The sequence below is a fragment of the Myodes glareolus genome, chromosome 5 (assembly GCF_982192425.1).
Source record: "Myodes glareolus chromosome 5, mMyoGla1.1, whole genome shotgun sequence".
Lineage (NCBI taxonomy): Eukaryota > Metazoa > Chordata > Mammalia > Rodentia > Cricetidae > Myodes > Myodes glareolus.
Window position 1 is genome coordinate 11,848,715 of NC_142030.1, and position 26,939 is coordinate 11,875,653.

Genomic DNA, 26,939 nt, shown 5'->3' on the forward strand with positions numbered 1-26,939 from the left:
CACGAGTAATGAAAACTCAGAGACAGAAATGGGGTTTCAACCTGAAGATCCGAAAAGCAAAGCAGCCAAGCCACTGGCTCTTACCTTGACCTTAGTCCAAAAATCATAATGAGACTGTGTTTGAGAACTGTCTCCTCCCGTCTTATATTCCTCTCTAGGGCTGCTATCCCATTACTATGGCAAATTAGTGTGGCTACTGGGATTAAAGGTGTGTGTTACCACGGCCTGGTCAACAAGGCTGATCAGTGGGGCTGTTTTACTGTCAAGGTTTTCAGGCAAGCTTTATTTATTAAAATACAAGCAAAATATACATGTAATGTTACAAAAAATACAGATATATACATTTACAAACAGTAAAGGCAATGGAATTATTTTAACTATAACTGAGAATAAAATGAAATGTAAAAAACATAGAAATAGGGGGCTGGAGAGATGGCTCAGCTCTTCCAGAGGACCCGGGTTCAATTCCCAGTACCTATCTGGCAGCTCACGACTGTCTGTAACTCCAGTTCCAGGGAATCTGACACAGAAAAGTATGCAGGCAAAACAGCAATGCATGCAAAATAAAAATAAATTATTTAAAAGAATAATTAAATAAAGGGCCGGGGAAGTAGCCCACTAAGACACGAGTTGAACACAGTACCCACACGGGAGCTGTGCACAGGGCTGACAAGATCCATTCAGTGGACAGGGTCACTTGTCAGTCTCACTGCCACAGTTGGTCCCTGAGACCTACACGGAGCAAGGAGGCAACCACTCCTGCAAGTCATTCTCCACCACACTCATGCCCAGTCATCTGCACACGCATACACACGCATACACACGCATACACACACACACACACACAAATGAATGAATGAATAAATTACAATTACAATCCCAGAGCTAAGAAGAATCCCTGGGACACACTGGTCAACCAGCCTAAAAGGTGAGTGCCGGGTCTCAGTGAGAGACCTGTCTCAAAGCAAGGCTCCTGAGGAAGGACACGACATGGCTGACATGTCAAGCATGTATACACACACTTATAATAACTTGAAAAACCATCTTAAAACATGAAACACTGACATTCAATAACCACAGAGCACTACATTGTGCAGCTAATCATCTAGGTGCGAACACCTGGATTTACAATACTGTATTTTTTCACAGACTTCTTCATCCGCTTAATTTTCTTCTTCAAGGTTTCATGATCTTGTTTCAAAATATACCGAAAATATCTACAACCTAAAAAATAAGCAAAATAAAAAAGTTTTAATATTTCTCAATTGAGTACACTTCTACATTTTTTACTTTTGCTTCAGTTCCTGAACACTAAGGATATGAAAGTCAACTCATTTATATCCCACATACCAATGCAAAAGGAACTACTCGAGAGCTACGCTCTCCCTTAAACAAACAGAAACAACATTCCTATCTCAGCTTTCTGGCTAAAGTCACGTAAGGATTTTATTATATCCTCAGCTGCCATACATCTATCTCTCCTACGAAAATGCTAGGTTATATCCCATAACTATAGAGCCTCTCTGCCATCCCTGAGGACAGTACTAGCGGTGCGGGCTAATAGTGACTGCGGCGTTACTAAAATAATCTGTGCGTTTATTCTGAGACAGGATCGAGCCGTGTTGTCCAGGTTTTCATATAATTCCTGAGCTCAAATGATCCTCCCACAACAGCCTCCTGGTATCTGGAAGTAAGGCATGAATTTGTATTCATAAATATACTATTTTATAGTAGAAGTTAAATACAGCCAGATTTCTGCTTTTACCTATATAGAAAACTGGAAAGAATTTCACGCTGTCCTACACTAAATAACTGCATAAACTTGAAGAGAACTTAGGCAGGAAGGCAGCTGGGTTGCTAACTGAGGAAGGGCCTCACACAGCATGGGATGAAGGACAGCCGCCACAGCCATTCTAAGATAAAGCAGAAGCCGACCAAGATGGAATGTGAGAATGTAATGATGGTGGCCAGAGAAGAAGCAAACTCGGCTCAATGCCACACCAACCCCGAAGGAGAAAGGCGCCACTCTCAAGCAGAGCCAAGCGTCTCACTCTCAGAACACTTGAGAAGTCAGAGCCCTCCAGGGGATGTTCACTTGGTATTGACAACCCAGTCAGCAAATAAGGAAAGAGCCACGCTCACAGCGTGCACTTCACACAGAAGCCACCAATGGTTGCTGCTTGGCCTAAATGACAAGTAAGAGGACTGGAAACCGCCCTGACCTTCAGACCCAGCGCAGACGCAGCTGCCTGAGCTGTCTCACTGTACTGCACTCGGGGTTCAGGAAGGAAGCGCTGGAGGCAAGCCCATTTCTGTTCCATCGCCAGTGTTCTTAGAAATGGCATCTGTCAACTCTGTTCTCATGAATCCCCTTTTCTCACAAACCCAACCTTTTCCTCATCTTAGTAACGTTAGGAAACACACTGATTCCACCCTACCAGAGACGAGAGACGCCCTCTCAGCACCACATATGGCCTCAGGAGCTCACTGCACGGGGCTACAAGCCACAAAGGCGAACACTGCAGCTCTCAGCACAGGGCTCTCCGGTGCTCACTACTGCACTCCTTCCCTACCTCTAGACATACTTCATGGCAGTTTACTAGAATGTTCCACTGCTCATGTTTCAGTGGTGCAGAGCAGGTACGCATTTCACTGGACAAAATATCCCATAATAAAAGATCAGTTTCCTCTTTTTAAAAGATTCGCTGTTCACAGGTGGTATTCTTTCAAGGGGTGGGGATGTTCATTCCTTACAAGAGAGAAAATATAACATGATGCTAATAAAGACACCGAGGTCAGTCAAGAGAACTGTACTTTTTGGGATGTCACAAGCAAACCTTATAGTCTAGCCCAATAGTCTAGCCTGCACAGTGTATTTTAAGCCCCGAACTCAAGTCAGGATGTGGAAGCCAACCATACAGTATATAAGATCCCGCATAGGCTCTTACCACGATCCTGCTCAGGGCTCACACTTTTGTTCCGGTTGTATCTCAAGCATCTATACCCCTGAGGCATCATACCGGACAAGATGAGCAACAGGGCCCACTTTCTAGCTTCAGAGCCAGCCGAAAGCTACGCCGGGTGGTAGTGGCGCACACCTTTAATCCCAGCACTCTGGAGGCAGAACTCTGTGAGTTCGAGGCCAGCCTAGTCTACAAGAGCTAGCTCCAGGACAGGCTCCAAAGCTACAGAGAAACTGTCTCAAAAAACAAATAAATAAATTAATTAATTAATTAAAAATAAATAAATAAATAAACAAGCTACATCCAAACAAACACAAAACCACAGAGAAGAGAACCACAAACCTTTTCCTAAAAGGATTCCCGCTACAAAAGCCTTCTCATAAGCTAAGTCAGCATCTGCCTTCCAGTCGCTCTTTGCCCAAAAGAAGCTGAAGTGAAAGGCCGGCCACCAGCTTCTCCTAGATTTCCACTCTTCTTCGACCCACGCCGGATGACTTCTGGAAGGAAACACGAGAAAAGAAGTCAGTGAAGTGGAACGCTGTCATCGGAGCTGATCGTGCGCATCTCTAAGACAACACGGGAGAAGTGCCCGGGCTGACTTCTGAGCATGGTCAGGACAGAAGCAGGAGGCAGGCCCATGTTTATTCTTTTTGGTCTGCACATCCCATTTCCACTTCACAGCCGACGCCTTACAGCAGAGTGCTCAGCAGCACGGACACTGAGATAAAATCCTGGACTGAAATCTCAGCTCCCCCATCTCCAATTGTATGATCCTGAGCAGGCTGCCCACCTTTCTGAGCCTCAATCCTTTGATGGTGGAAGAGGCTATTTTCTAGTCCAAGAGCACAGCAGATCCCCATAAAGCACCTTGCACAGAGTGCGCCACATAGCAAGTTACTATCATAACCACCTAAAAGGAACGGTACAATCTTAGATAAAATTAAATGTTACCAAAGTTACTATGCCAATTCAGATGCCATCACTACAAAAACATACAAACATGAGCTTGAAGGTGAACCAAGCAAACTAAGTGCCCACCGGCAACTTGGGTAAATGTGTATTAACACCTGTGGCGGTCCCTGCGGCGGACCTGCTGGATCCAACATGTGAAGAATATGTCACTTGGCCTTCAGAAACCCTATGGCCTAGTAGGGATTAAACGGTACTTCAGATCTGTGAAGTGACCGACGGTGAGTGTGCCAACAAATCACACTGCCATAGTGTGAACACGCTCTTCACAGGCCCCACGTGCTGAAGTGCAGTAGCCATTCCAACAAGGTCAGGCACTGGGCCCAGACCTGAGCTGAGTCACAAACTGGACCGGTGCTTAAGAGTCAAGGCAGCAGCTGACTCGGGTCCTTCACCATATGAGGCAACAGCAAGAACAAATCTGCTGGCGCCTTCACCTTTGACTTCTCTGCTACCAGAGCTTTTTAAGAAAATAAATAAATAAATGAAAGTCTTAAGACTTCTCTGTAAAATCCACCTAGTTTCAGCCTTCTTCTGTCTTCAGGATTGTCGGAGGATTATCGAAACACTGTTGGAACCTGGTCCCAGAATGAAGTGGTGTGGGAGTTCTCAGTGCTTGTGAGAAATTCCAAGAAAACAAGACGAGTCTTGTGACATCAGTTTCTTCAAAAACATGGAATTGTTTCTGGACTGTGTTTCCGGGCCCCACCGGGTATAGCAGACGAGAGTGAGTTTACTTCAGCTGTTGCTAGTCACATGCCCCTACGGAAAAATGTTTCTCCAAATGTATCCTGTCCCTGTGCTCAGACACCTTACTCAGGTAACTTTATTCAGAGTCTCACTACATGAGACTTTCTTCTGCTTCACTTTTGGGCCCTGGGCTCCAGGTTCACAACACCAACCAGAGTAGCAAGCACAGAGTAAAGTCAGTTCTACGCCCGAAGCAAGTATTCTCAAACACAGGATTTCCTCACCACCCAAGAGGGACATAACGTTCAAGTGAAGCTTAACTCTGGGAAGCCTCTCTTTCTCACATACAGAATACTTGTGAGCAGGGCCGTGCCTCTACTCTTACACAGAATGCAGTGCTGACAATATGCATGGCAGGTGCAGCATCAGACATGCTAAGATGTGCTTTCAGATGTGGCGCTGATTTTGCTAACATGAAATATATGCATAGAATTTCTGTGTGTTAGGCTTATGAGTTTGTGTTTACTAGCTTCTGATACTCAGAAAAAAAGAGCTAAGATCCTATACAGGAAATGCAAACCATTAAGTTAGAAATGTTAAAAGCAACACTTAAAATGTGGTGACTATTACGCATAGAGGTAAATTATTTGTGTTTTAATAAATGAAGTTTACCTGAAGACCAGAGGCAAAGCAGCCACACGAGTCAGCCATACAGGCTAGGGAGTGGTGGCACACACCTTTAATCCCAGGACTCCAGAGACAGAGGCAGTCGGATAACTGTGAGTTCAAGGCCGCCCTGACTCAATCTGTTCAAAAGAGAAACAGAGCTCACACAAAGGTGATCCCAGCACTTGGGATCACAAGCCTTTAACCCCAGCACTAGGGAGGTAGAGACAGGAGTGATATGGTTGAGCAGAGAGAGGAATATAAAGGGGAAGAGACAGAAACTCAGTACAGTGTGGAGTCTGAGGATTCAGGGAGACAGAATCTTGCCCCCTTGGTCTAAAGACTTGGTAGAGGTAAAATGTCTCTCTAGTGGTTGGCTGCTTTGCTTTTCTGATCTTCAGCTTGAACCCAGTATCTAGGTTTATATTATTTGTGCTACAATTATTTATGTTGAACCATTGATAAATACTGTTTCTCACTTACTCCATTAATGTCTGCTTCAGATACTTTGCCAAGTATTTCCAGGCAGTTATGTTCTTAGTGCATCCAGCAAAATCAAGGAATTCAAATAATACGCCCAAGCCCAGCTTCCGGTGTTCTTCTGTCTCTGCAACAGTCACAAGAGCCCAAGCTTACAGAAGGCACTGGAGAAGTGCTCAGAGCCAAGAAGCTACATCGTGTTACTGAAGCATTATGAACTGCAAGCCTTCTGGCTGGTTAAGTGTCTAGAACAATTCATTATGCTCACTGTGCAGTGCTGAGATGAAGGTTAAGGACATGGGACATGAGTGGTGAGCCTCTTCTCAGGTTACACCCCTCTAAATACCTCCTACTCTATTTGGCATTTTTAGTATCTATAGGTTGGGACCTACAGACTTTGTAGCAATTGGCTTAAACAAGTTGACTTCCTTCTAAGACATATGTTCTTTACTGTACTGCACTGCAGCACTCAAGGGGTTAACAAGATGTCTTCCTACTTCCCAAGTCTCTCCATTGGGCTGGGACACCAAGCATTTTAAGCTGTGAGCTGTGGATATGGACTCTCACTGCAGAGACAGGTTCTACAGTCATAAAGCAAAGCAACCACCAGCACCCCAGGAGGCACGGAGGGCCAGTGACTGCAGCTTGTGAAATCAGGCGGTGAGTGGAAGTGACCCCTGGATCACAGCCGCTGGCCCTCATCTAGTCTATATGCACAAATAAGGATAAAACACAGTTTTACCTGATTTCCTAAGCATCATATGGAATTCTAACATCAGTGGATGGGATGGCACAATCCCATGTAAAATCTGAAAGAGAAAATAGTCTTGTGATTTACACAGTATACAGACATTTCTCAAATTCTAGCTTTCTTTCATGTAAAATTTTTACTGGCTAATATGCTCTCAACAAATGAATTAAGGACTTTTTTTTAAAATCCAGGTTCAACTGAACATAAGAAGGAATTCTCTGGATGGAGTGCTCACTTCGCAAGCATGAGGACTTGAATTCAGATCCCCAGCACCACAGACAAGGCCAGGAGTAGTAGCATACACCTGTAATCCCAGCAGCACTGAGGAGAAACAGGAGGATCCTGGGAGTTCACCATCCTAGCAACCTAGCCTGCGGGGTGAGCTTTAGGTTCAGTAATAAACCCTGTATCTAAAAGGATGGAGGGGCTAGAGATGGCTCTGCGGATAAGAGCACATGGCAGCTCACAGCCATCTCTAACTCCAGTCGCAGGAGGTTCCAACACTCTTTTCTGACCTCCAGAAGCACTGCATGCATGGGATGCACAGACATGCCAAACAACCACGCAATACACACCTGGTCTAGGGACACTGCTTAGTCAGTGAATTGTTTGCCTAGTGAGCACAAGACCTTATTCTGATCCCTAGAACCCTGGCACATCCGGAGTCTCAGCGCTGGAGAAACAGAAACGGGTGGGTCCCTGGGGCTTGCTGACCAGCCAACCTAGACTACTAGATGGGTTTCAGGGAGAAAACCTTCTTTATGAAACAAGATTAGCCAGGTGTGGTAGTGAATGCCTTTAATTCTAGAACTCAACAAGTAGAGGACAGTGAATCTCTGTTAGTTTAAGGCCAGCCTGGTCTACACAGGGAGCTCCAGGCCACCCAGGGTTACACAAAGGCACCGTCTCAACAACAGCAACAACAACCTAACATTTAAGGAAACAAACAAAACAGTGTTGCTAGCTCTCGAGAAAGGACACCTGAGGTTGACCTCTGGCATGTGTTCTCTCTCTCCCTCTCTCCAATTCATCCATACTCTCCCTCCCTCACCCTCTCAAAATTCCTGCTAACAAAATGGCAAGGTTCACCGGAAGAAACAGACTGAGTAGACAGGCTTTTATTTGTATCTTACACATATCGATTCTGCTTGCCATATTAAAAACTTAAATGATGTTGCTTTCTGAAAAGACTAGGAGAAGAAATTACAAAGTCAGGCGTGGTGGCCTAGAGCCTGTGATCGCAGCACTCAGGAGGTAGAGGCAGGAGATCAGGACCTCATATCCAGACAGGCTGCAGAACAAGTCTGAAGTCTCTAACTACATGACACCCAAGTCTCAAGAGAACAAAATCAAAGAACTCACATAGAAAATACCATGTTGCTCAGAAAATATCACAGAAGATTTATATAAAGCAAAAACTCAAAAGGGCAGAGAGAGAAATTTTAAAGAATAAACTCAAACAAACCACACTAAAAAGCATGTGATTGTTCTAAACAGTTCTTTTATAAAAAGTAAGGAGAAACAAAGACTTTATTTCTTAAGAATACAAAGAACTATTTTATGACTATGAAACAGGATTTGAAGTAACATTATTCACATTTCAAAGCATATATTAAAAATGAATTTGAGGAAAGGTGCTTGCTGCCAAGCCTGGCATCCGAATGTGAACCCTGGGGATTAGAGGGTAGACAAGATGTCGTCTGACCTCCACATGTACACAGACAAAATAAATAAGAAGTGGAGTCATGCCTGCCCTTTTAGGAAGGGAAAGGAGTGGATTTGGAGGAAGAGTGGATGTGGGTGGGGTGAGACTGGGAGGAGAGGAGGGAGGGGAAACTGCATTTGGGATGTAATCCACTCTATTTCCTGGGATACCTTGGCTTTGTTTCCAACAAAACAACAAATTTTGTCAATTTCTCTTAATAGTTTTATAAAAGGTCAATGAAGCAACGTCAGAAATAAATATTGACACACCAATAACAGAAGTTATTAAAACTTGGTTCCTACAATAACATTTTTCCATTATTTATCTATGAATGTCTCAACTCTCTCAAATTTTTTTATTGAAATACATGTACTGCTAAGTAAAAAAGTACTATGTGCCGTCAACATGCTCTCATGAAGCTGAACACACTCACGTAACCACCACATGAGTTGGGAAGCTCTCAAGTACTGCCTGTCTGCTTCTGCTTGTTCTGGGCCATTCCTCCTCCTCTCCCTGGACTCCAACCACACACACCAGTCTTCCCACCAAGCCCTGACATAGACCTTTCTACACTTTTCAACCCTTCACGTGGGCTTTAACCTGCACATATATGGCACTGATCCTCATTTTGCTATGACAACCCTTGGACTAGTGATTGCATTCTTAGCTCCCGAAACTCTCAGAAAGAAAAATAGCATTTCTCTGTAATTTTTTTTATCTTAAACCTAAATCAGTGTTCAAGCCTGTCCAGGTGGTGACCCTCTGCATCCCAGCATTTGGGAGGCTGAGGCAGAAGGGCTGGAGCTCAGTAGTTAAAGATGTGCTTAGTATGCTGGGGGACCTAGGTTTAGGATGGGAGGGAGGGAATGCCTACAGTCAACACACACCCCTACCTAATTGTTTTTAAAAAGGCAAAAGACTTGAATAGACATTACTCCACAGACGGTAATAAATGGCCAATAGGCACATGAAAAGATGTTCTACCGTGACTAGACATTTGGGAAACACAATCTAAACTACAATGAGACATTATTTCACATCCACTAGCATAACCTATTATCCGAAAGGCACGGTGGGATAAAGAGTTAGCCCGGATGCGGAAGGCCTGGACTCTTATTTATGTTCCTCGCAGGAACACAAAAAGGACACAGCTGCTCTGGAAAGCCATTTGATGATTCCTTGAAATGTTAAACAACGTCATCCAGCAATGTCACCCCTAGGTATGCATCTAAACAATTAAAAGCAGGGACTCAAACACCCACATCAGTCTTCACAGCAGCATTACTGACTAGAGTCAGATGTGACACAGTCCAGGCATCCACCAGCAGATGACTGGGCAAGCCAACTGTGTTCACTAGGCACAACGAAACAGTCTTACAAAGAAGGGCAGTTCTGACACCCCATCAGAGGGACCATGGAATCACAACTACAAAAAGACAAACGCTGCATGGTTCTGCTCATAGCAGGCATCTTGAACAGGCAAACTCATTAAGACGGGAAAAGACAGACATTCAGGGTTTGAGAGAGGCAATAACAGCAACTTACTGTTTAATGTGTGCAGAAACTTTATAATAATAAAAACATTCAAAAATTGTAGTGATTACAGAAAGAAACTGTTATGTTTATGCCAACTATATACTTAAGGTGCTAAGTTTTGATATGAATATTCTATCATGCTAAAAATTTTTTACAAATACTATATAACAACCCCAAAAAATAATACACCAAAAAGTAGAATATTTCAGAAAAAAAGTAAAAACGTAAGGACAAGCCATGCTCTATTTAGAAACCTCAATCTCATTAAGATGTCAATTTCTAAGGCTGAAAAAAAAGGCTCAGTTAAGAGCTTGCTGCTCTTTCAGAAAACCAGAGTTCAGTTCCCAGCTGCCATGTCAGATGACTCAAGAGAGCCTGTAACTCCAACCCCATAAGATCCAGTGCCCTCTTCTGGCCACCTTGGGAATCTGCACTCATACGCACAGCCCCACACATGCATACATAAATAATTTTAAAAAATGTAAAAGGTGCCAGTTCTTTCAAAATAGGTCTACAGATTCAAAATCCAAGACTTTTGTTTCTATAGAAACATAATGATTTTTAAATGTATATAAAGTAAAAGAACCCAGAAAAAATAGAAAAATTTTGAAAACAGACAGATTTAAATAATTTTCATGTGATTCCAAGGCTTCTTCAGTTACACTAACCATGCTACTGGTACATGACGGAAATATATACCACCAGGGCCAACTGATCTCAAACAAGGCTCCCAATGGAGAAAAGACCAGTCTTCAGTTAGTGCTAGACCAGCCAAGTAGGGGGAAGATAACCTTGACTCTCATACCTCACAGCACACAAACAATAGCCCATCATAGACTTTTAGCATAAAACCATTCAGCACATCTAGAAAAATGAAACATAAAAGAGAATCTTCATCAGTTTGGAAAGCCAAAAATTTCTAAGATAAAATGCACTAAGCCATAAAAGAAAAATTGTGAAATTTGGACACTGTTGGGATTTCTGTTTCAAGGACACTGCTAAGAAATATAACATGTAATATTATGTCTACTATAACTGTATGATCCAGAGAAGTCTGAACAGGAACGTAACATGCAATATTATGTCTATTAAAACTGTATGATAGATGTGATACAGAGAGGCCTAAACAGGAATGTAACATGTAATATTATGCATATCAGAACTGCATATGATACATGTGATCCAGAGACCTGCACAGAAATATAACATGGAATATTATGCATATTATAACCGTATATGATACATGCGATCCAGAGAGGCCTAAATAGAAACATACTGTGGTGATTTGAAAGAAAATGGTCCCCAGGGGGAATGGCACTATTAGGAGGTGTGGCCTTGCTAGAGGAAGTGTGTCTCTGTGGGGGCGGGCTTTGAGGTCTCTTTTGCTTAAGTAACTTTCCATTTCCTGCCGCCTGTAAGAAGCAGAACTCTCAGATACTCTAGCACATCTGCCTGCAGGCCACCATGCTCCCCTTCATAAGAGACTTAACCTCTGAAACTTTAAGCAAGCCACTCAAATTAAAAGAGTTGCCGTGGTCATGGTGTCCCAAACTAAGACACATACCATGCTCACAGTGTTACAGTGGAACTCGGAATATTGAAGGAACTTAGTTCAATCCCCAGCACCAAGAAGACTAAAAAGAAAACACAGGCAAGCAAAGAGCCACAGAGAAACAATTTAACAAATCCATATCTAACAAAGGAATTGTATCCAAACCGCATAAAAGCTCTCCAGCTGGTATAAAAGCATCCCCCAAGAAACAGACAAAATAGCTAATGAACACAAGGAGACAGCAGACCCCTCCCCCAAAGAACCAGCCGTCAGGGAACAGCAAACCAAAGTCACGATGAAACCCGAGTCTTCAGGATGGAGGCAGGTGAGATACAGACTGGACTTTTACTCACAGATGGTAGTAATGCCAATAGCATAGTTCCTTAAGAAGCACAGACTCTCCTCACTTAGCAAACACATTGTTAGGTAGCTAGCTACCCAAGGAAACGCAGACTCACGGATGTCTTAGCGGCGTTACTCCTGACAGCTAGAGAACGATAAGGACTGGGACTGCAGATCAGGGAAACAGAGCTTGCCCAGGAGACGTAATGTCCTGGGCTCACGCCCAGCACTACCAACCGTGTGTGTTCACATGTGTCTCCTCATCCATCAAGAAACTTAAGCAATGACTAAAGCACAGTCAATAAAGCCCCTGCCCCACAAGCATGAGTCTGTGAGCTCAGATCCCTAGAACTCACATGGAAAGACAGTGCACGCCTATAAACGTGGTAGGGCGGATCCCTGGAGCTCAGTGGCCAGTCAAGTTAGCCAATGAGGAGTGCTGGGTTCAGTGAGGACCCCGCCTCAAAAGATGCTTACTGCTCTGCCTGCTGGCTAATAGCAACTGTAAAACTAAAGTGGAGAGCAACAGGCCAACACAACACCAACTCTGACCTCTACACCCATGCACACACATGTGCACATGCACACACAGCATGGAAAAAACTAAAAATATGCTAAGCCAGAGAAGTCAGATAAAAAATAAGGTAAAAGCTATAGGATTGCATTTATAAAAAATTTTCAAAAGAGGTTTAAAATAAATCAACAATGGCTGCCTGGCACAGGGGCATGTGAGCGGCTGTTTATTAGGGGGTTAGACGAGGAATCCTGAGCCCTGCAGAAGTACTCCTCAGCGTCACTTTCACGGCAGCTCTGTGAATGCAAACACTCGTCAAAGCACAACTACGCAGGAAAATGATTGCCCTTAAAGTATGTCAATGAAATGTCAATACGGTTATTTTCCAATATCACTGCAGTATTTGCAAGCAGAGTGCAGAGCCTTTCTCCTCAGGAGCTGGAGTTTCTTCCTAAAGCACACAGGGAGCAGCGTTCTCTACTGACCAAAGAACACCATTCATACATTACTGTTTACACTTTGTTGTTTTGTCTTATGGTGCTGGGCATCAAACCCAGGGCCTTGCATATGCTAGTCCAGTGCTCTAGCAATGAGCTACATCCCCAGCCTGGTGTCATTTTCTATGGCTGCCATAATATAAGGAATGGCTTTCTATTCAAACACTGGGAAATTTTCTATACCTTAAGAACACTTATCAGTTTCGCTCTTGGTGCCTTCTCTCTCTTCAGAAATTCATATAAGTAGATGTGGGCATTGGGGTTTGAGGGAAACTTTTCATCATACGCATAATTGGTGAGTATTTCTCGGGCTCCATCTTGATCACCATAGAATTCTAGCATCTGTATAAAATAAAGTATGTCTTACATCAATTCTGTAAAATAACTCCACAGAAAGAAGATACAAAGTTACTGCTAAGGACAGCAGCAGCAACAATAAAAAAGAAATCACACGTGACAACAGCAACACCAATTCTGCTTTTCTAGCTCCCTACAACTTCTACAAACATGATCAAAGGTCTACATGAGGTCTCATTCTTACCTTAAATTTGTTTCTAGAAAATGTAGACCCCCCCCCCCGCAGTGTAAGAACTGTCCTTACAAGAAATCCAAGTCCCCAAAGTAGAGACCACTAATGACCAGGTGTAAGTCAGAGACCTCAGTGCCCTAACTTCAGGCTGAAATAGTCCGTGCTAACCACAGCTCCTACCTTCCTCTGAAGCGATTCACAGAGGAACTAGATTATCTTTTGGAAGCAAAACGGTCTCTTTAGTACCAAGCAGCACCCAAATCCTCGGTTCTTCTGCAAGGACTCTAAGACACTGGGGTAGCTTTATAAGCTTTCTAAAAGCGTTCCTCGGCCCCATGCTGTGATTTTGGTTTAGTGTTTTCCCACCTCCCTTCTACATGTCACCAAATCTTTAGAATTATCCTGTTTTTGCAGTATGTTCAACAATAAAAATGCAGACTTGCCAATCACAATTACATTACTATTGCACATAAATATCTGGCCATGACAGGTATATCTACTTTTCTCATCAATCCCACCAAAAATTTCACAGAAACAACTAGGAAAAAGAAGGATTTAGCCAGGTGGTGGTGGCACACGCCTTTAATCCCAGCACTCAAGGGCTGAGGTTGGTGGATCTCTGAGTTTAACGCCAGACTGATCTACAGAGAGTTCCAGGACAGCCAGGCCCACACAGAGAAACCCTGTTTTTCTTTTTTGGGTGAGGGGGTCAGGAGGGGAGGAGGAAAGCTTTATCTGGATGTAGAGTTCAGAGGGTTAGAGTCCGTCAAGACTGAAGGCTTACTCTATGGAAGCTGCAGTGCTATCACATGACACTGCTAGGAACAGGACGGAAGCAGGATGCTCCTAGTGTCCACTTCCTCCAGCCAGGCCCGACCACACACAGTTCCAATCTCACAAAGCTGGTGACCATCAAGCATTCAAGTACATTAGTCTTTATAGCGCATCTCACATTCAAACCATTAAAAAGTCAGCCGGGGTAAACTAAATGAGACTACCTTACACAGCAAATTAGTATTCATATATACCCAGAGCGGGCCTCACACTGGCAACACCCCTGCCTCAGCATCACCACCCTGGCCTACAACAAGTGACTTACTTACCTCCACATAACTCTTCACGAAAGGGTCCCAAACTCCGGGAGTTTTGAGCAGCGCAGAAATACTTGCAGACGTCTTGCAGCTCTGGCTGAGCATGGTTTGAGATTTTGCAGTGTAAGCATAATCATCCTCATCTGCTCAAACGTAAGAAATTTGCTCACTCATTTAGAGAAGCCGTAAGCAAAGCTCAAGTCTGGGTGGACGCTGGTAAACTCTTAACAAGCACAAAGAGAACTGGTACCTTTTATGGAATGCCCAACTCCGCAACAGGGCATTGGCACACAGTCTAGTCACCTCTAAAAAGCAATTATACACCACACCCAAGGTCAGCTAAGAGCTGACTATCAACTAGTGCAAACAATGAAGATCCTCCCTCTAAACCAAACCACTGCCGTCATTTCAGCAGAGGCAGAAAAAGACATTACAGTGTTCAGTAGTTCTCTGTGTTATAAAAACAGCCACCAATCTAGGAATAGGACTCAATCTCAATTTTTTAAATTTTTTAAAAATGTAATGAAATCGCTAACAGAGTTGCCAAAATCTGAGAAAAGGCAAGGCATCCTCTCTCATGACTTCTGTTGGCGATCCTAAGGCTTCCATCAGGACAATGAAGCAGGAAACGCAATGACGCCTGGACTGAAAAGGACAAAACTTATCTCCATTCAGGTAACACGATCCTGGTACACAGAAAGTCTCAGAAAACTCCACTAAAAGCCTGAGAGCTAGGTGGGTGGAGCCAGCTCAGTGGCAGCAGGCACTAACTGCTCTTACAGAACCAGGCTTTCATTCCTAGCACCCACATGTTGCTCGCAACCATTTATAAACCTAGTCCCTGGGGATCTGATGCCCTCTCCTGGCCTCTGCAATCACCAGAAGAAATGTATGTGGTGCAGGCATACATGCAGATAATATACATGAAATCTAATTTTTAAAAACTTTATAAACATTAACAATATATTAAGATTGCAGGATATAAAACTTATACATAAAAATAGATTATATGATGGAGCACGGTGGAGCACCTGGGAGGTTGAAGCAGAAGGATCTCTGTGAGTTCCAAAACTAGCCTGGTCTACATGGTGAATTCCAGACAGTCAAGGCTACATAGAGACCCTGTCTCAAAAAAAAAAAAAAAAAAATGATTGTCATTTGCTTGCTTGAATTTTTGAGACAGAACACTTTGATAAAACCCACCCTGACCTCAAACTCAAGACAGCCTCATCCTCCAAGAGCAAGGGTTCTTCCATCCATCTGGACTAGCTCGCTGGTCTATGAGCTGTGCTGTGCAGCTGTCCCCACCACAAGAAAGCTGACTGTGCCGACTCACCAAGCTCTGACAGCTCCTTCTTCTTCTTGGACCACGTGTAGTACTGTAAAAGCCCTTTGTAGGCCTGAACAAGGTTGATCAGCACTTCCTGAGAGGACGACTTTTCACCATACCGCCATGCCTCTGCATCAGTGAGGTTTCTGTTTGCATCCTCAAGCATTCCGTGATGTAAAAGATACAACGCATGTTGTAAGGAGATCTGCACCAATGAGAAAGACTCAGTCGCTGAAGTCAGAACTCTTAGTCAAAAACTCAGGAGATTTAACACGTGCTAGCCTAGTCCTATGAAAACTATGCAGTAGGACCCCACACAAAAGGGAAAGCTCAACATGGCGGTGGTAGCACACGCCTTTAATTATAACACTTGGGAGACAGAGGCAGGTGGATCTCTGTGAGTCTGAGGACAGCCTGGTCTACACAGAGACACCCTGCCTCAGAAAAAAGGAAGAAAAGAAAAGAAAGAAAAAAGGTGAAAGCTCAGACAGTGGTACAGTCCATACCTGTCATCTACATTTAGACAGACATGAGAAACAACTAACACTACGTAACTGAGAGTAACAGAATATAGTGCAACACAGTAAGGAAAATGGGCATCGAAGCCTGAACTGTCAGTCACTCGACACTTCCTTCACCTGTCATCAATAACCTTCAGAAGAGGTAACCCAAGATTAAATGACATAATCTTATGTCTGCTTGATCTACAGTAGACAACATGTTAACAACTTCATACATGTCAAATATGCTCACAGAAAACATCCTGCCAAGGAGTGCTCAAGAATGGATTTTTTAGTTTAGGAGGGAAAGGGTATCCCGGAAACAAAAGCAAAAATACCCATAGAGCTGGGCGTGGTGGCACTCATCTATAATCCCAGCACCAGGCAGGCTGAGGTAGGACTGTGAGCTGGAGACCAGCCTGGGCTACATAGCAAGGCACTGTCTCAAAAAAAAAAAAAAAAAGGAAAAGAAAAGAAAAACACAAGCAAACAAACAAAGGGACTAGGAAGGCGATTGAGTGGATAAACTCTGCTGAGAATGCATGCAGACCAGAGTCTGGGTCCCCAGAACCCACAGGTCAAGCTGGGAGGACATAGCGGCCTGCCTATCACCCCAGTGCACAAGAGGTAGATACAGGATCCCAGAGCAAACTTACTAGATAGATTAGCTGGGCAGAACCAGGGAGCTCTGGGTCAGTAAGAAACCCTGCCTCAATAGGTTAAGGCGGAAATTCAAAAAGACTCCTAGTGTCAACATCAGACCTCCAGACTTACACACACACACACACACACACACACACAATTAGAAAATTGAGTAAGTAAAAACAGAACCAAGAGAGAGCCAGGAATCCATGTTTATGCTCTGCAAGTTGTACGGTTTCTGTCACATTTACTCAACTTGTGACCAAGTCCTAATACAACTTTATAGTCTTGAAAAAAATAACAAATTATTTAGAAAATTACTAAAAAATGATGCTTTTAGTTAGGGGCTATAATACTGTAGTGTGGTCTCAGTCCCTTTTGCAAAAAAAAAAAAAAACTATTATTAAAGACAGGACTTCGGAGAAAAGGTATCCACACAGCAGGAATGTTGCAGCATTTGAACATGTTCAAGTTCCTACTTTTTTGTTCAATTTGTCTTTTTCTCAAAATGCCAGCTCGGCTCAAGAAAGTTCAGCAAACAGATGGGAACTGGCTGTGTCCACAGTGAGGTCCAGTTTTATCTCTGAAGGCCTGGTCTTGACAGCCAGAGACAGACAGCAGGGCTCCAATCAGATCACACGGAAGGTGGCTGGAAACCAAGTAACTGCACAGGAGTGCTCGCTCTTCCAGCTTCTTTACCCACAGGTCTCATCTATTTTCCATGATTTTCTCGCTCAGCACTGATACAGGCAATTAAAACAAACACACACTGAAAATACAAATTTACAAGTCTACGTTCTTACCTTTAAATAGTTCAAGACGCCAATATTTTTCATCCGGTCAGCAAAGTTATTAAAAGTCTCCACATTACTTTTAGGGTGATAAAATAGAATTTCACTTCCAAGCTTCCAAATAATCTATCAAAGCAGAAATTAAGAGTAAAATGATAAATCCTTACTCATCCAGTTTCTTCCTACAAAATTTTGGGTTTTTTTTTTTTCCTGATTATAACATGTAGAAGCAACTTTCCCTCTCCACGGAACCACCACTGCTGGACTTTCCTACACCTCACCTAGTACAGCAGCACTCTTACTAGGTGGCAATCACTGCATCTCAAAATGCTGGTGTACTGGTGACATGTCTGCTGCTGTGACCAAACACATGACCACTGCAACTGAAGGAGAGTGTGCTTAGGCTCAGGATCCAGAGGGTTCTTCTAAGAGGGCAGTACTAAGGCATGGCGGCAGGAGCAAGCTCACATCTTGAACAGCAAGGCTGGAGCAGAGAGCAAACTAAAAACAGTGTGGTCTTAAATTCTGAAAGTCACCTCTGGTGACAGACTGACTTCTTCCAGCAGGCCTGTACCTCCTAACCCCACCCAAAAACAGCGCCACCAGCAGGAACCAGTATTCAAATGCCAGAGCCTATGGGGCATTCTCATTCAAACCGTTACACCAGGTAAGAACAACAGCGTCATCATTAACTTAGCACTCTTTAAAAGGCACCTGCCTCTAATCTCAGCCTTCTCAGGAGGCAGGAGCAGAAGGATCTCTGTGAGTTCAAGGCCAGCCTGGTCTACCAGCACTAGTTCCAAGACAGGCTCAAAAACTACAGAGAAACCCTGTCTTTAAAAAAAAGACACCATTAAGATGCATATTAAGTATAAGCTTAAAAATCAGTATAAATGGTAAGTCAGAAAATGGGTCCCTACAGGGCTCAATCTCACCTTCAACTGATGTAGGAGAGTCTTCTGTATTTCTGTTGCTTTCATTGGCTAATTAATAAAGAAACTGCTTGGCCTGATAGGTCAGAACATAGGTGGGTGGAGTAGACAGAACAGAATGCTGGGAAGAAGGGAACTGAGGTAGTCACCACGACTCTCCTCTCCGAGACAGCCGCAGGTTAGAATCCTCCCGGTAAGCCACCACCTCGTGGTGCTACACAGATTATTAGAAATGGGTTAATCAAGATGTGAGAGTTAGCCATTAAGAGGCTGAAACTAATGGGCCAAGCAGTGTTTAAAAGAATACAGTTTCCGTGTAATTATTTCGGAAAAAGCTAGCCGGGAGCCAGGTGGCAGGACACAGCCCGTGCTCCTTTTACATTCAGCCCTCCAAGTGCAGACAGTAGGCATGTCCTCACCCCTAAAATCTCACCTCCAACCCTCCAAGCGCAGACAGCACACATGTCTGCATCCCCTGAACTTTCATCCACATTGAGTATATGTGCTACGCACTAAGGATGTCAATCTAAGAACATCTGTCAGAAAAGACAAATTTTAAAGAAATACATGTTCTCAGGTATATTTTGGTGTATTTTGGACAGAACTTGATCTCTGTCTTGAGCTAATGCCTACTCCCTTTCAACCTAAAGTAGATAAATAAAACCAGGTGTCTTGGGGCTGGAGAGATGGCTCAGCAGATAAGAGCACAGGCTGCTCTTCCAGAAGACCTAGGTTCAATTCCCAGCACCCACATAGCAGCTCACAACTGTCTGTAACTTCAGTTCCAGGAGCCCTGACACCTTCACACCAATGCACATAAAATAAAGTTAAATAAACTATCAAAAAATAACAATGATAAAAAAATTTTTTTAAAAAATCAGGCATCTTAAAAACAAGAAAAGGTTGCCTCTGCCTCTGCCTCCCCCTGCTGGGGTTACAGGTGTGCACCTCCACAGCAGGACATCGGGAGTGCTGGGCATGAGCGTGGAGGCCTAAAGGAGGCCTTGAGGAGGTGGCAAGAGCTGAAGAAAGACCTGTTCCATTAAAACTTAAGGGCAATGAGGCTAGAGAAGAAAATCCTAGTTAAAGAGATGGGGTCAGACAGGCAGACCAGAAGAGGGTGACTTCCTAAGAAGTTCACAGCAATTAGAGGACCATGGCTGGTGTGCCAGGAAACGGAAAACCATTAGTGCTCTCAACCAGGGTTTAGAGAAGCCCCGTCTGCATTGTTAGTCAATAGGGAAATGCAAATCATAGCACGAGCAAATTCTAACTCGCAATTCAAAGTATCAAAAAAAAAAAAAAAACAGGCATGGTCACCCGTGCCTACCAGCCCCAAGAGGTTTGGACAAAGGACTGCTGTAAACCTGAGTCTGAACCAGCATGGTATCCAGATCAAGACTTTCTCCATAAATAAATAAGTGGATGAATGAAGGAATGAATGAACGATCAATAAGGATGTGAAAAAATTAAAACATTAAATATTGTTGGAGAAATATAAAGTGGAAAAGTCACTTTGGTATGGAGTTTGGTAAAACCTTAAGAGATTAAGAATAGCATTATCATATAATCTACAATTCCACTCTTCAGTATATACCAAAGAGAAATTATAGCAAGCACCATGCAAAAGCACATACATGAATGCTGAAAGAAAACACTGATGGACGGATGCATACAATGTGGCATTCCATGCAGTGGGACACTGACAAAGGAAAGTCACAATCAGGCGTGGAGGGGGCACGCCTGTCACACCAGCACCCAGGAAGCAGGGCAGGGGAGACAAAGGGCTACTGTGGGGAGAGCTAGAAGCGCAACTCCCAGCAGCCACTGTGCCGCCTGCAGACTCCCACTCTGTCTACCTCAGGGGCGGCCTGTCTCTTGAAGGTGTCTGAGTCTTCCAGGGTCTGTAAGTAGCTGTGCATATAGTCTGCAGCTTGCTGCCACCGGTGCTTCAGCAGGGCTTCTTGGATGAAGCTTAAACAAACACTTGTTGTCTGAGTAAAATCCCTCTTCTTCTTCCCTCCGGTCACTGTAACAAAGACAGCCGACACCAGTTCAGCTATTCAAAACTCAGTCAACACAAGCTTTAACAAGGGCAGCAAGTACTACTGACCTAGCTACCCCAGGGTCAAGCCCCCTGACTTAAACCCTGACATCACACAGCATCAGTTTTAGCGGTCTCCTGACCTGTGACAGAATGCTGACAAGTAACCCTGGGCAGATCTCACACAAGGAGTCACCACTCTCCATTCAGTCTGAAACCAGCTTACCTAGAAACTCAAGGAGAACTTAACAAGGCAGGAGTAAAGGCGTGTGCCACCGTACCCTGCTCTGACACTAGTAACTTTTTTTGTTTGTTTTTTTGAGACAGGGTTTCTTTGTAGGTTTGGAGCCTGTCCTGGAACTCGCTCTGGAGACCAGGCTGTCAAAGAAACTGAGAGATCCGCCTGCCTCTGCCTCCTGAGCACGGGGATTAAAGGCGTGCGCCACCACCACCCGGCTTGACACTAGCAACTCTTAAGAGATCATCATGTAACCTCAGACACACTGCTTAAATTTCACCACCATTCACCTCCTCGTGTGACTCACCGTCCCTCCAAACTGACTTACAGAAACTGAAACAAACAGAACTGATGTTAAATGTTCCCTCCATAGGAAAATAAAAACACACAACAGTCAAGCTGTGTAGCACACACCTGTAATGCCATCATGGCTAGAAAACTGAGTCTGGGGTCTGCCTGGGCTATAGCAAGACTCAAAAATCAAGTATTCATGCACGGGAAGGGGGATAAATATATAAAAATTACCCATGGATTTACAAAGCAATGAGGAAAACGTGATAACCTTATCTATTTTGTGGAGATAAAATACAAATTAAAATTTACTCTAAGCAAGGCAGTGATGGCACATACTTTTAATTCCAACACTCAGGAGGCAGAGACAGGCGGATCTCTGTGAGTTCGAGGCCAGCCTGGTCTACAAGAGCTAGTTCCAGGACAGGCTCCAAAGCTACAGAGAAATCCTGTCTCGAAAAACCAAAGTGAATGAGTGAATGAATGAATAAATAAATTTACTCTAATAGTTACGTCCCAACAATCTCAACAAAGCTTTTGTTATTTTGATCAATTATCTACAACCAATAATTACAATGTCTCAACTCAAAAGAAACTCTAATACTTGCAATATATGACACACACACACAACACACACATATATATCAGTGATATATACTTTCTGCAAAGAAAAATCAATATTCTAAAACTCCCACCAACTAGCTTTTTTATTCATCATTTGAAAAATGGTAACAGAATATATTACATGTCTATGATTTAGATTCCACCAGATCTACTTTAAAAGTAAAATAATTCCATTTTAAAAATCCATCATGTGCTGAAAATTTTTCACTTGCAACTATTGAACTTAGAAAACAATTTATACAACACCATAAAACTGTCAAGACAGTTTAATAAGTACTGCAAGACAGTACACAGAACATATTTCATAGGGGATATATAAGTTAAAAAGAAAACAATCACAGACTCTCAGCAGGGCATGGTGGCGCCATCAATCACAAGACCAAGACAGGAGTATCACTGCAAGTTTGAGGCCAACCTGGTCTGCGTAGCCAGTTCCAGGCTAATCAAGGCTGATCAGCAAGACCCTGTCTAGAGGAGGGCTGGAGGGGGAAGAAGCCTACAGCATGGACCAGGTACTTCCCAGACCACTTAGTGCATGTTCCAAACACCCAGGATCCTCAGCCTTAACACTCACGTGGTCCTGAAGCTAGCAGTACTGCAGCTATGGAAGCTGATCAGAAATGGAGCCTACCAAGCCTGGGCCAGCCTCTGAAGCAGACACTGCATTCAAAAAGAACTACACAAGCTGCTTAGACCACAACAATCCCAGGCACCTGGCCCACAAAACTGGCAAAATATCTGTTCAAACAGCCTTTGGTCACCTAATGGAAGACTGCTCTCAGGCCAAGCTCCATCGACTTCTTTATTGTTAAAAGCACAGGATTTGAGATTAGACAGACCTGACTTGCTCCCTTGTATCATTACCTAAGGGTTTAACTTCTTTGCAATTCAGTGTCCTCAAAAAAATGCCAGTGCACACATTTACTGAGACTAACACACATGACTAACTTACTGGGAATATATTAAGTGAATTCTTCTTTTTAAATGGGAGCCAAATTCTAGGAGCCAAGGAAAGCATCGAGAGCAGTAGGAAAAGTGCTGGTGTAAGTGTATTTAAAGGTCTGCACACAGCAGCATACGGATCGCTGATTCTTTATATGGTCTAAAAGAAGTTAACCTACTGAAAATCTTGTCTACATCTACATTAGATTAAAAATGGAAAAATGGCTGCATTTTAAACCTATTACATCAATTCTATAAGGAATTTTTTTCATTGAATCAACAGAAATTTCCTTAACATTTCCTGTGTATGTGCTCCTCAATGTGAGACCAATATTCTGCCAACACCAAAGATATAAGTGCTCGGTAAAGAGAACTAAAAATCTAAAAATAAATACACATCTATCATACTATAGCTTAAATGCAAAAAAAAATCTAAAAAAAAAACCTGATTTCTTATCATTTCCTTTTTGTCTATAGCTGTAAGCAAGAAAAGGAAAACATCCCATCTAATCTTAGAAAGATAATCAAGCATCATGGTTCACACCTGTAATTCCAGAACTTGGAGGCTAAGGCAAGGGAACAACCATGAGTTCAAAACCAGCCTAAGCTACATTAAGTGTGTTCCAGGTCAGTCAGGGATAAATAGCAAGACCCTGTCTAAACAATAACAACAAATAAAATAAAATAAGAGGGGAGGGAGGAAGAACGAACTAGCTCGGTTATTCATTTTGTATCTGTGTGCAATCTCGGCACTTCCTGGAATGAGAAAGACTTCGATGTTGGCTCACTTACCAACAGTTTCTATGCGCTCCTGAAGCCATGGGAAATGCATTCCAGGATTAGACAACACAGAACCTTCTCTCTTGTCACGCTCTGCCACAGCAAGTCTTGTCAATTCATCACGGAATTTGCTCATATTTATTCCAAATTGAGAGTATCAGTTAGCTTCAGTACATGTTAATCCACAGGCAACTGAATGGAACAGAAGAGTAGCCATCTTTTCTTCTAATAAATATCACCTGCAGCAGAACCCATTGTACCTCACAGTTCTTTTAAAGTAAAAGTTGAATCTGTTTAAGTCAGCAACAGCCCAAGCTAAAGTTTCACTTTTCAAAAGAGAAGACTGGGACTACAGAGGACCTGTGCTCAGTGCCCAGCACCCATGTAAGAGCTCAGGCCACCCAATGACCTCAACAGGAACATACACAGTGCATATACATGCAGTCAATACTAATACACATAATTTTTAATCCATAAAAAGATAAAGGATACTGTTAAACTATGCATCACGCACACACACAAATTAGACAACCCTTAAGTACAAAGTAAAAATCTAAAGCTACAGAAACAAATTGAAGAATACCTAACAACACAATATAACAAGTACAATAATAGCAGTAGCCGGTATTTACCGGGACTTAACTACATACTTAGCCTAAAATTATCTAATTTAATCACAGAAGCAACCTAATTTTCTTCCACGTTAGGAATGAAAACGGTAGGACCTAGACAAAGGACGCAACTTGACCAAAAGAAGACAAGCGTCTAGGAAATGCAGAGCACAGACCAGCTGCTGTAACAAAAATGACTAGGAGGTGGGCAGGGGCCATGGCAAATAAATGGCTCTACAAACGCAGCCACAGGCCACTGAGCTTGAAGATAACTGTCAGGATGCTCAAGACCCCTGTTCTGCCAACCTATCGAGTATTGAAGCTTTACAATGAAGATACTACGATTTAGAATTCCACGAAATTTCCCTCCTTTCTGCAATCCTACAGCACTACCCTAGTTCCGGACACCTTCAGATTTGTCCAGAATTAATACAATTGGCGTCGCTTTTTTGTTTGTTTTCTGCGGTGCTGGAGATGGAACCGGGGGCTTATGCCTGTTGACAAACGATTTTTTTTTTCTTTGAGACAGGGCTTCTCTGTAGCTTTGGAGCCTGTCCTGGAACTAGCTCTTGTAGACCAGGCTGGCCTTGAACTGTGAGTTCATGCCTGCCTCTGCCTCCCAAATGCTAGGATTAAAGGCATGTGCCACCACTGCCCGGTACGATTTCTTTTTTTATGCTACGTTGTTTATAGCGCGGGGTAGGCCACCGCGCCCGTGTGGAGGTCAGTGGATAATTTACAGGGGTCCTTGCACCAAGGATCGACCTCACCTGGCTTGACAGTAATCTCTACTACCTGCTGGGCCATTTCCCAAGAGCTGCCTCAAATTCTGCTTCTCTGCCTTCCATCCAGATTAAGCTTTCAAAAATCAAATTCAGCCGTTCGGCGCAAAAGCTTGAAGTAACAACTGAATGTGAAATCAACCCGCGCAAACCCTTTCCCTACTCCTCAAGGACTCAAACTGGCGTGGTGGCGGTTGCCACGGTAACCAAAACTTCACAGTCCCTGTAACTCACGTTCCCAGAACCCAAGATTACAGAAAGTCAGCAGGAAATAGCAGAAGAGAGACGCAGGACACTCACAGACCTCTTCCAAGTCCACTGTGCACGAAGGGCGCACCGACCCCGCGCTCGGCTATGGCTCCAGAGCTTGCCGGTCCCCACGCCACCGACTGCCAGAGAAAACCCGCTCCGGAAGTCGAGTTAGCTAGCGCTTCCGGTGAGCTTGAGCAGAACGAGCCCTGCCAGTGTTCGGGGAGCGCGCATGAGTAGCCCCGCCCCTCCCTCGTGCGTGGCCGCGTGGAAAAAGCGGCAGAGCGTCTCCAGGATTCAGAGCGTGACCCGGAGGTGGATGTTAGCTTCCGCGTTCCCTATGGTTTGGCCCGGATTTACATCTTGGTCTGTGCCAGCTGGCGAAGCCAAGGTTTCCGTCGCAAAGTTGAGTGTGAGGAGGGGGCACGTAGCCGATTCTAATTGCTGCTTTGAGAACTATTTTTATTAAAATTTTTAGCATTCGATTTAAGGGATTTGTTACCTTCACAAGTTGAGCAAGAATCCATTTTTTTTTTTTCTTATCGATGTGGATTGTTCTAGGGATCGGCCTGGAGTTCGCTTTCAAGAGGGACACTGACAGCCGTATATAATTATGGAGGTGGATAGTGAAATTGTTAGGCCGTGTGAAAAGGGGAAGAGCTTAGGGAAGATGATCCTGAAGAATGGCCAGAGATGTGTGGGAAAATACTGTCTGAAGGACTGATCTGTTAATGGACAGATTATCGGAGATGTGAGCAAGCATTCATGAGTAAAAGCTAAATGGAGGCAACCTTAGAGTCATTGGAAGAAAAAAAAAACTGTTCTTAGTTAAGAATGCATAATTGATGGTATGGAAGCCTCCAAAGCTGTGAATTTGCTGCTCGAGAATAGAATCTGAGTATCATGGGAATTAACGGGTCTATAAAAAGAGTTTGTATATAAGAGGGTTTTTTTTTAATGCTACAGATACTTTATTCTATTTGTTTTCTTCATAACCCATACGCAGTAGCCATAGGCACTGGAGAGAGGTTCTTCATATTGTTTTTGTGTCATTAGTCCTTGCCCTTCAGCCTGTTGCTTTTGTTGTTGCTGTCTTTGTTTTGCTTTATTTTAGGTTTTCTAAGACCAAGTCTCTACATAGCCCTAGCTGTTCTGGAACTCACTGCAGTTAAGGCTGACCTAGAACTCATAGAGATTCGTAGAATTCCTAAGAGTTATGCCTGCCTCTGATTCCTAAGTGCTGGGTTTAAATGCATGCACCGCCATGCCTGGCCTTTAAACCTGTACTTTTTTAACTACAGGCAAAGCTAAATAAACTAAATGACGAAGTGGCCAAGGAGGGATGGTCACACACATTAAGACAGTGATTGGCTTGTCATCTGGAAGCATGGTTCATCAAAATAAATAACTGGTTTTCCTGTTCATGCTCATAAAAATGGAAAATATTGGGCATGCCTTTAACCCCAACACTTGAAAGCAGAGGCAGGTGGATCTCTGAGTTTGAGACCAGCCTGATCTTCAGAGGGGGTTCCAGGACTGCCAGGGCTGTACGCAGAGAAACCCTATCTCAAAAAAATAAGGAGGGGGGTTGGGAATGTTCTGATGTCATAGTTTTCAAACATCTCTTAACATTAGGAGCTAGAAATGAGAAATCCATTTTCTTTACATTCCTTACATGCCACTTCCCTTTCCCACAGTACATGGATGGAAATGTGTTGAGAAGGAGCATGCACAAAAGCTTTCTGGATTTCAGCCTAGAAGAATGTATGTCACAAGGGAGAGGAAACTATTCCCACAGTTGCTTTTCACCAACAGAGCATCTTAGTAATGCTGATAACTACATTTTGTAAAAGCTTTGCAGGCGTCTTGGAAAATATTGTTCCCACAAACCTTTCTGT

General features: G+C 43.4%; 1 protein-coding gene across 4 annotated transcripts; it reads right to left on the reverse strand.

Moving 5' to 3' along the window:
* Window positions 1–29: 29 nt before the first annotated feature.
* Window positions 30–25,249, reverse strand: Taf1a (TATA-box binding protein associated factor, RNA polymerase I subunit A). Of its 4 annotated transcripts, none has more exons than XM_048439518.3 (11): window positions 25,097–25,249; window positions 23,412–23,591; window positions 20,340–20,509; window positions 17,561–17,674; window positions 15,622–15,820; window positions 14,298–14,428; window positions 12,849–13,007; window positions 6,511–6,577; window positions 5,772–5,895; window positions 3,306–3,460; window positions 30–1,224 (listed from the first exon to the last, which is right to left on the reverse strand). In XM_048439518.3, exons 2-11 carry the CDS (start codon window positions 23,533–23,535, stop codon window positions 1,106–1,108), a joined length of 1,362 nt encoding a protein of 453 aa, XP_048295475.2. In that variant the 5' UTR covers window positions 23,536–23,591; window positions 25,097–25,249; the 3' UTR covers window positions 30–1,105. The 4 variants fall into 4 exon arrangements, with proteins under 4 accessions (XP_048295475.2, XP_048295476.2, XP_085543712.2 ...); XM_048439519.3 differs by having other exon boundaries at window positions 25,093–25,236; XM_085687586.2 differs by having other exon boundaries at window positions 23,412–23,638; window positions 25,097–25,234.
* Between the last annotated feature and the right edge of the window lie 1,690 nt (window positions 25,250–26,939).

Bases quoted from the DNA above. Each gene is read 5' to 3' on its own strand.
- Taf1a (XM_048439518.3), bottom strand. From the start codon at position 23,535: ATGAGCAAATTCCGTGATGAATTGACAAGACTTGCTGTGGCAGAGCGT. The intron at 17,675-20,339 runs GTAGACAGAGTG...CTGCTTTGATAG, and splicing joins AGAGACAGGCCGCCCCTGAG to ATTATTTGGAAGCTTGGAAG. The intron at 15,821-17,560 runs GTAAGAACGTAG...TCATTGGTGCAG, and splicing joins GCGTCTTGAACTATTTAAAG to ATCTCCTTACAACATGCGTT.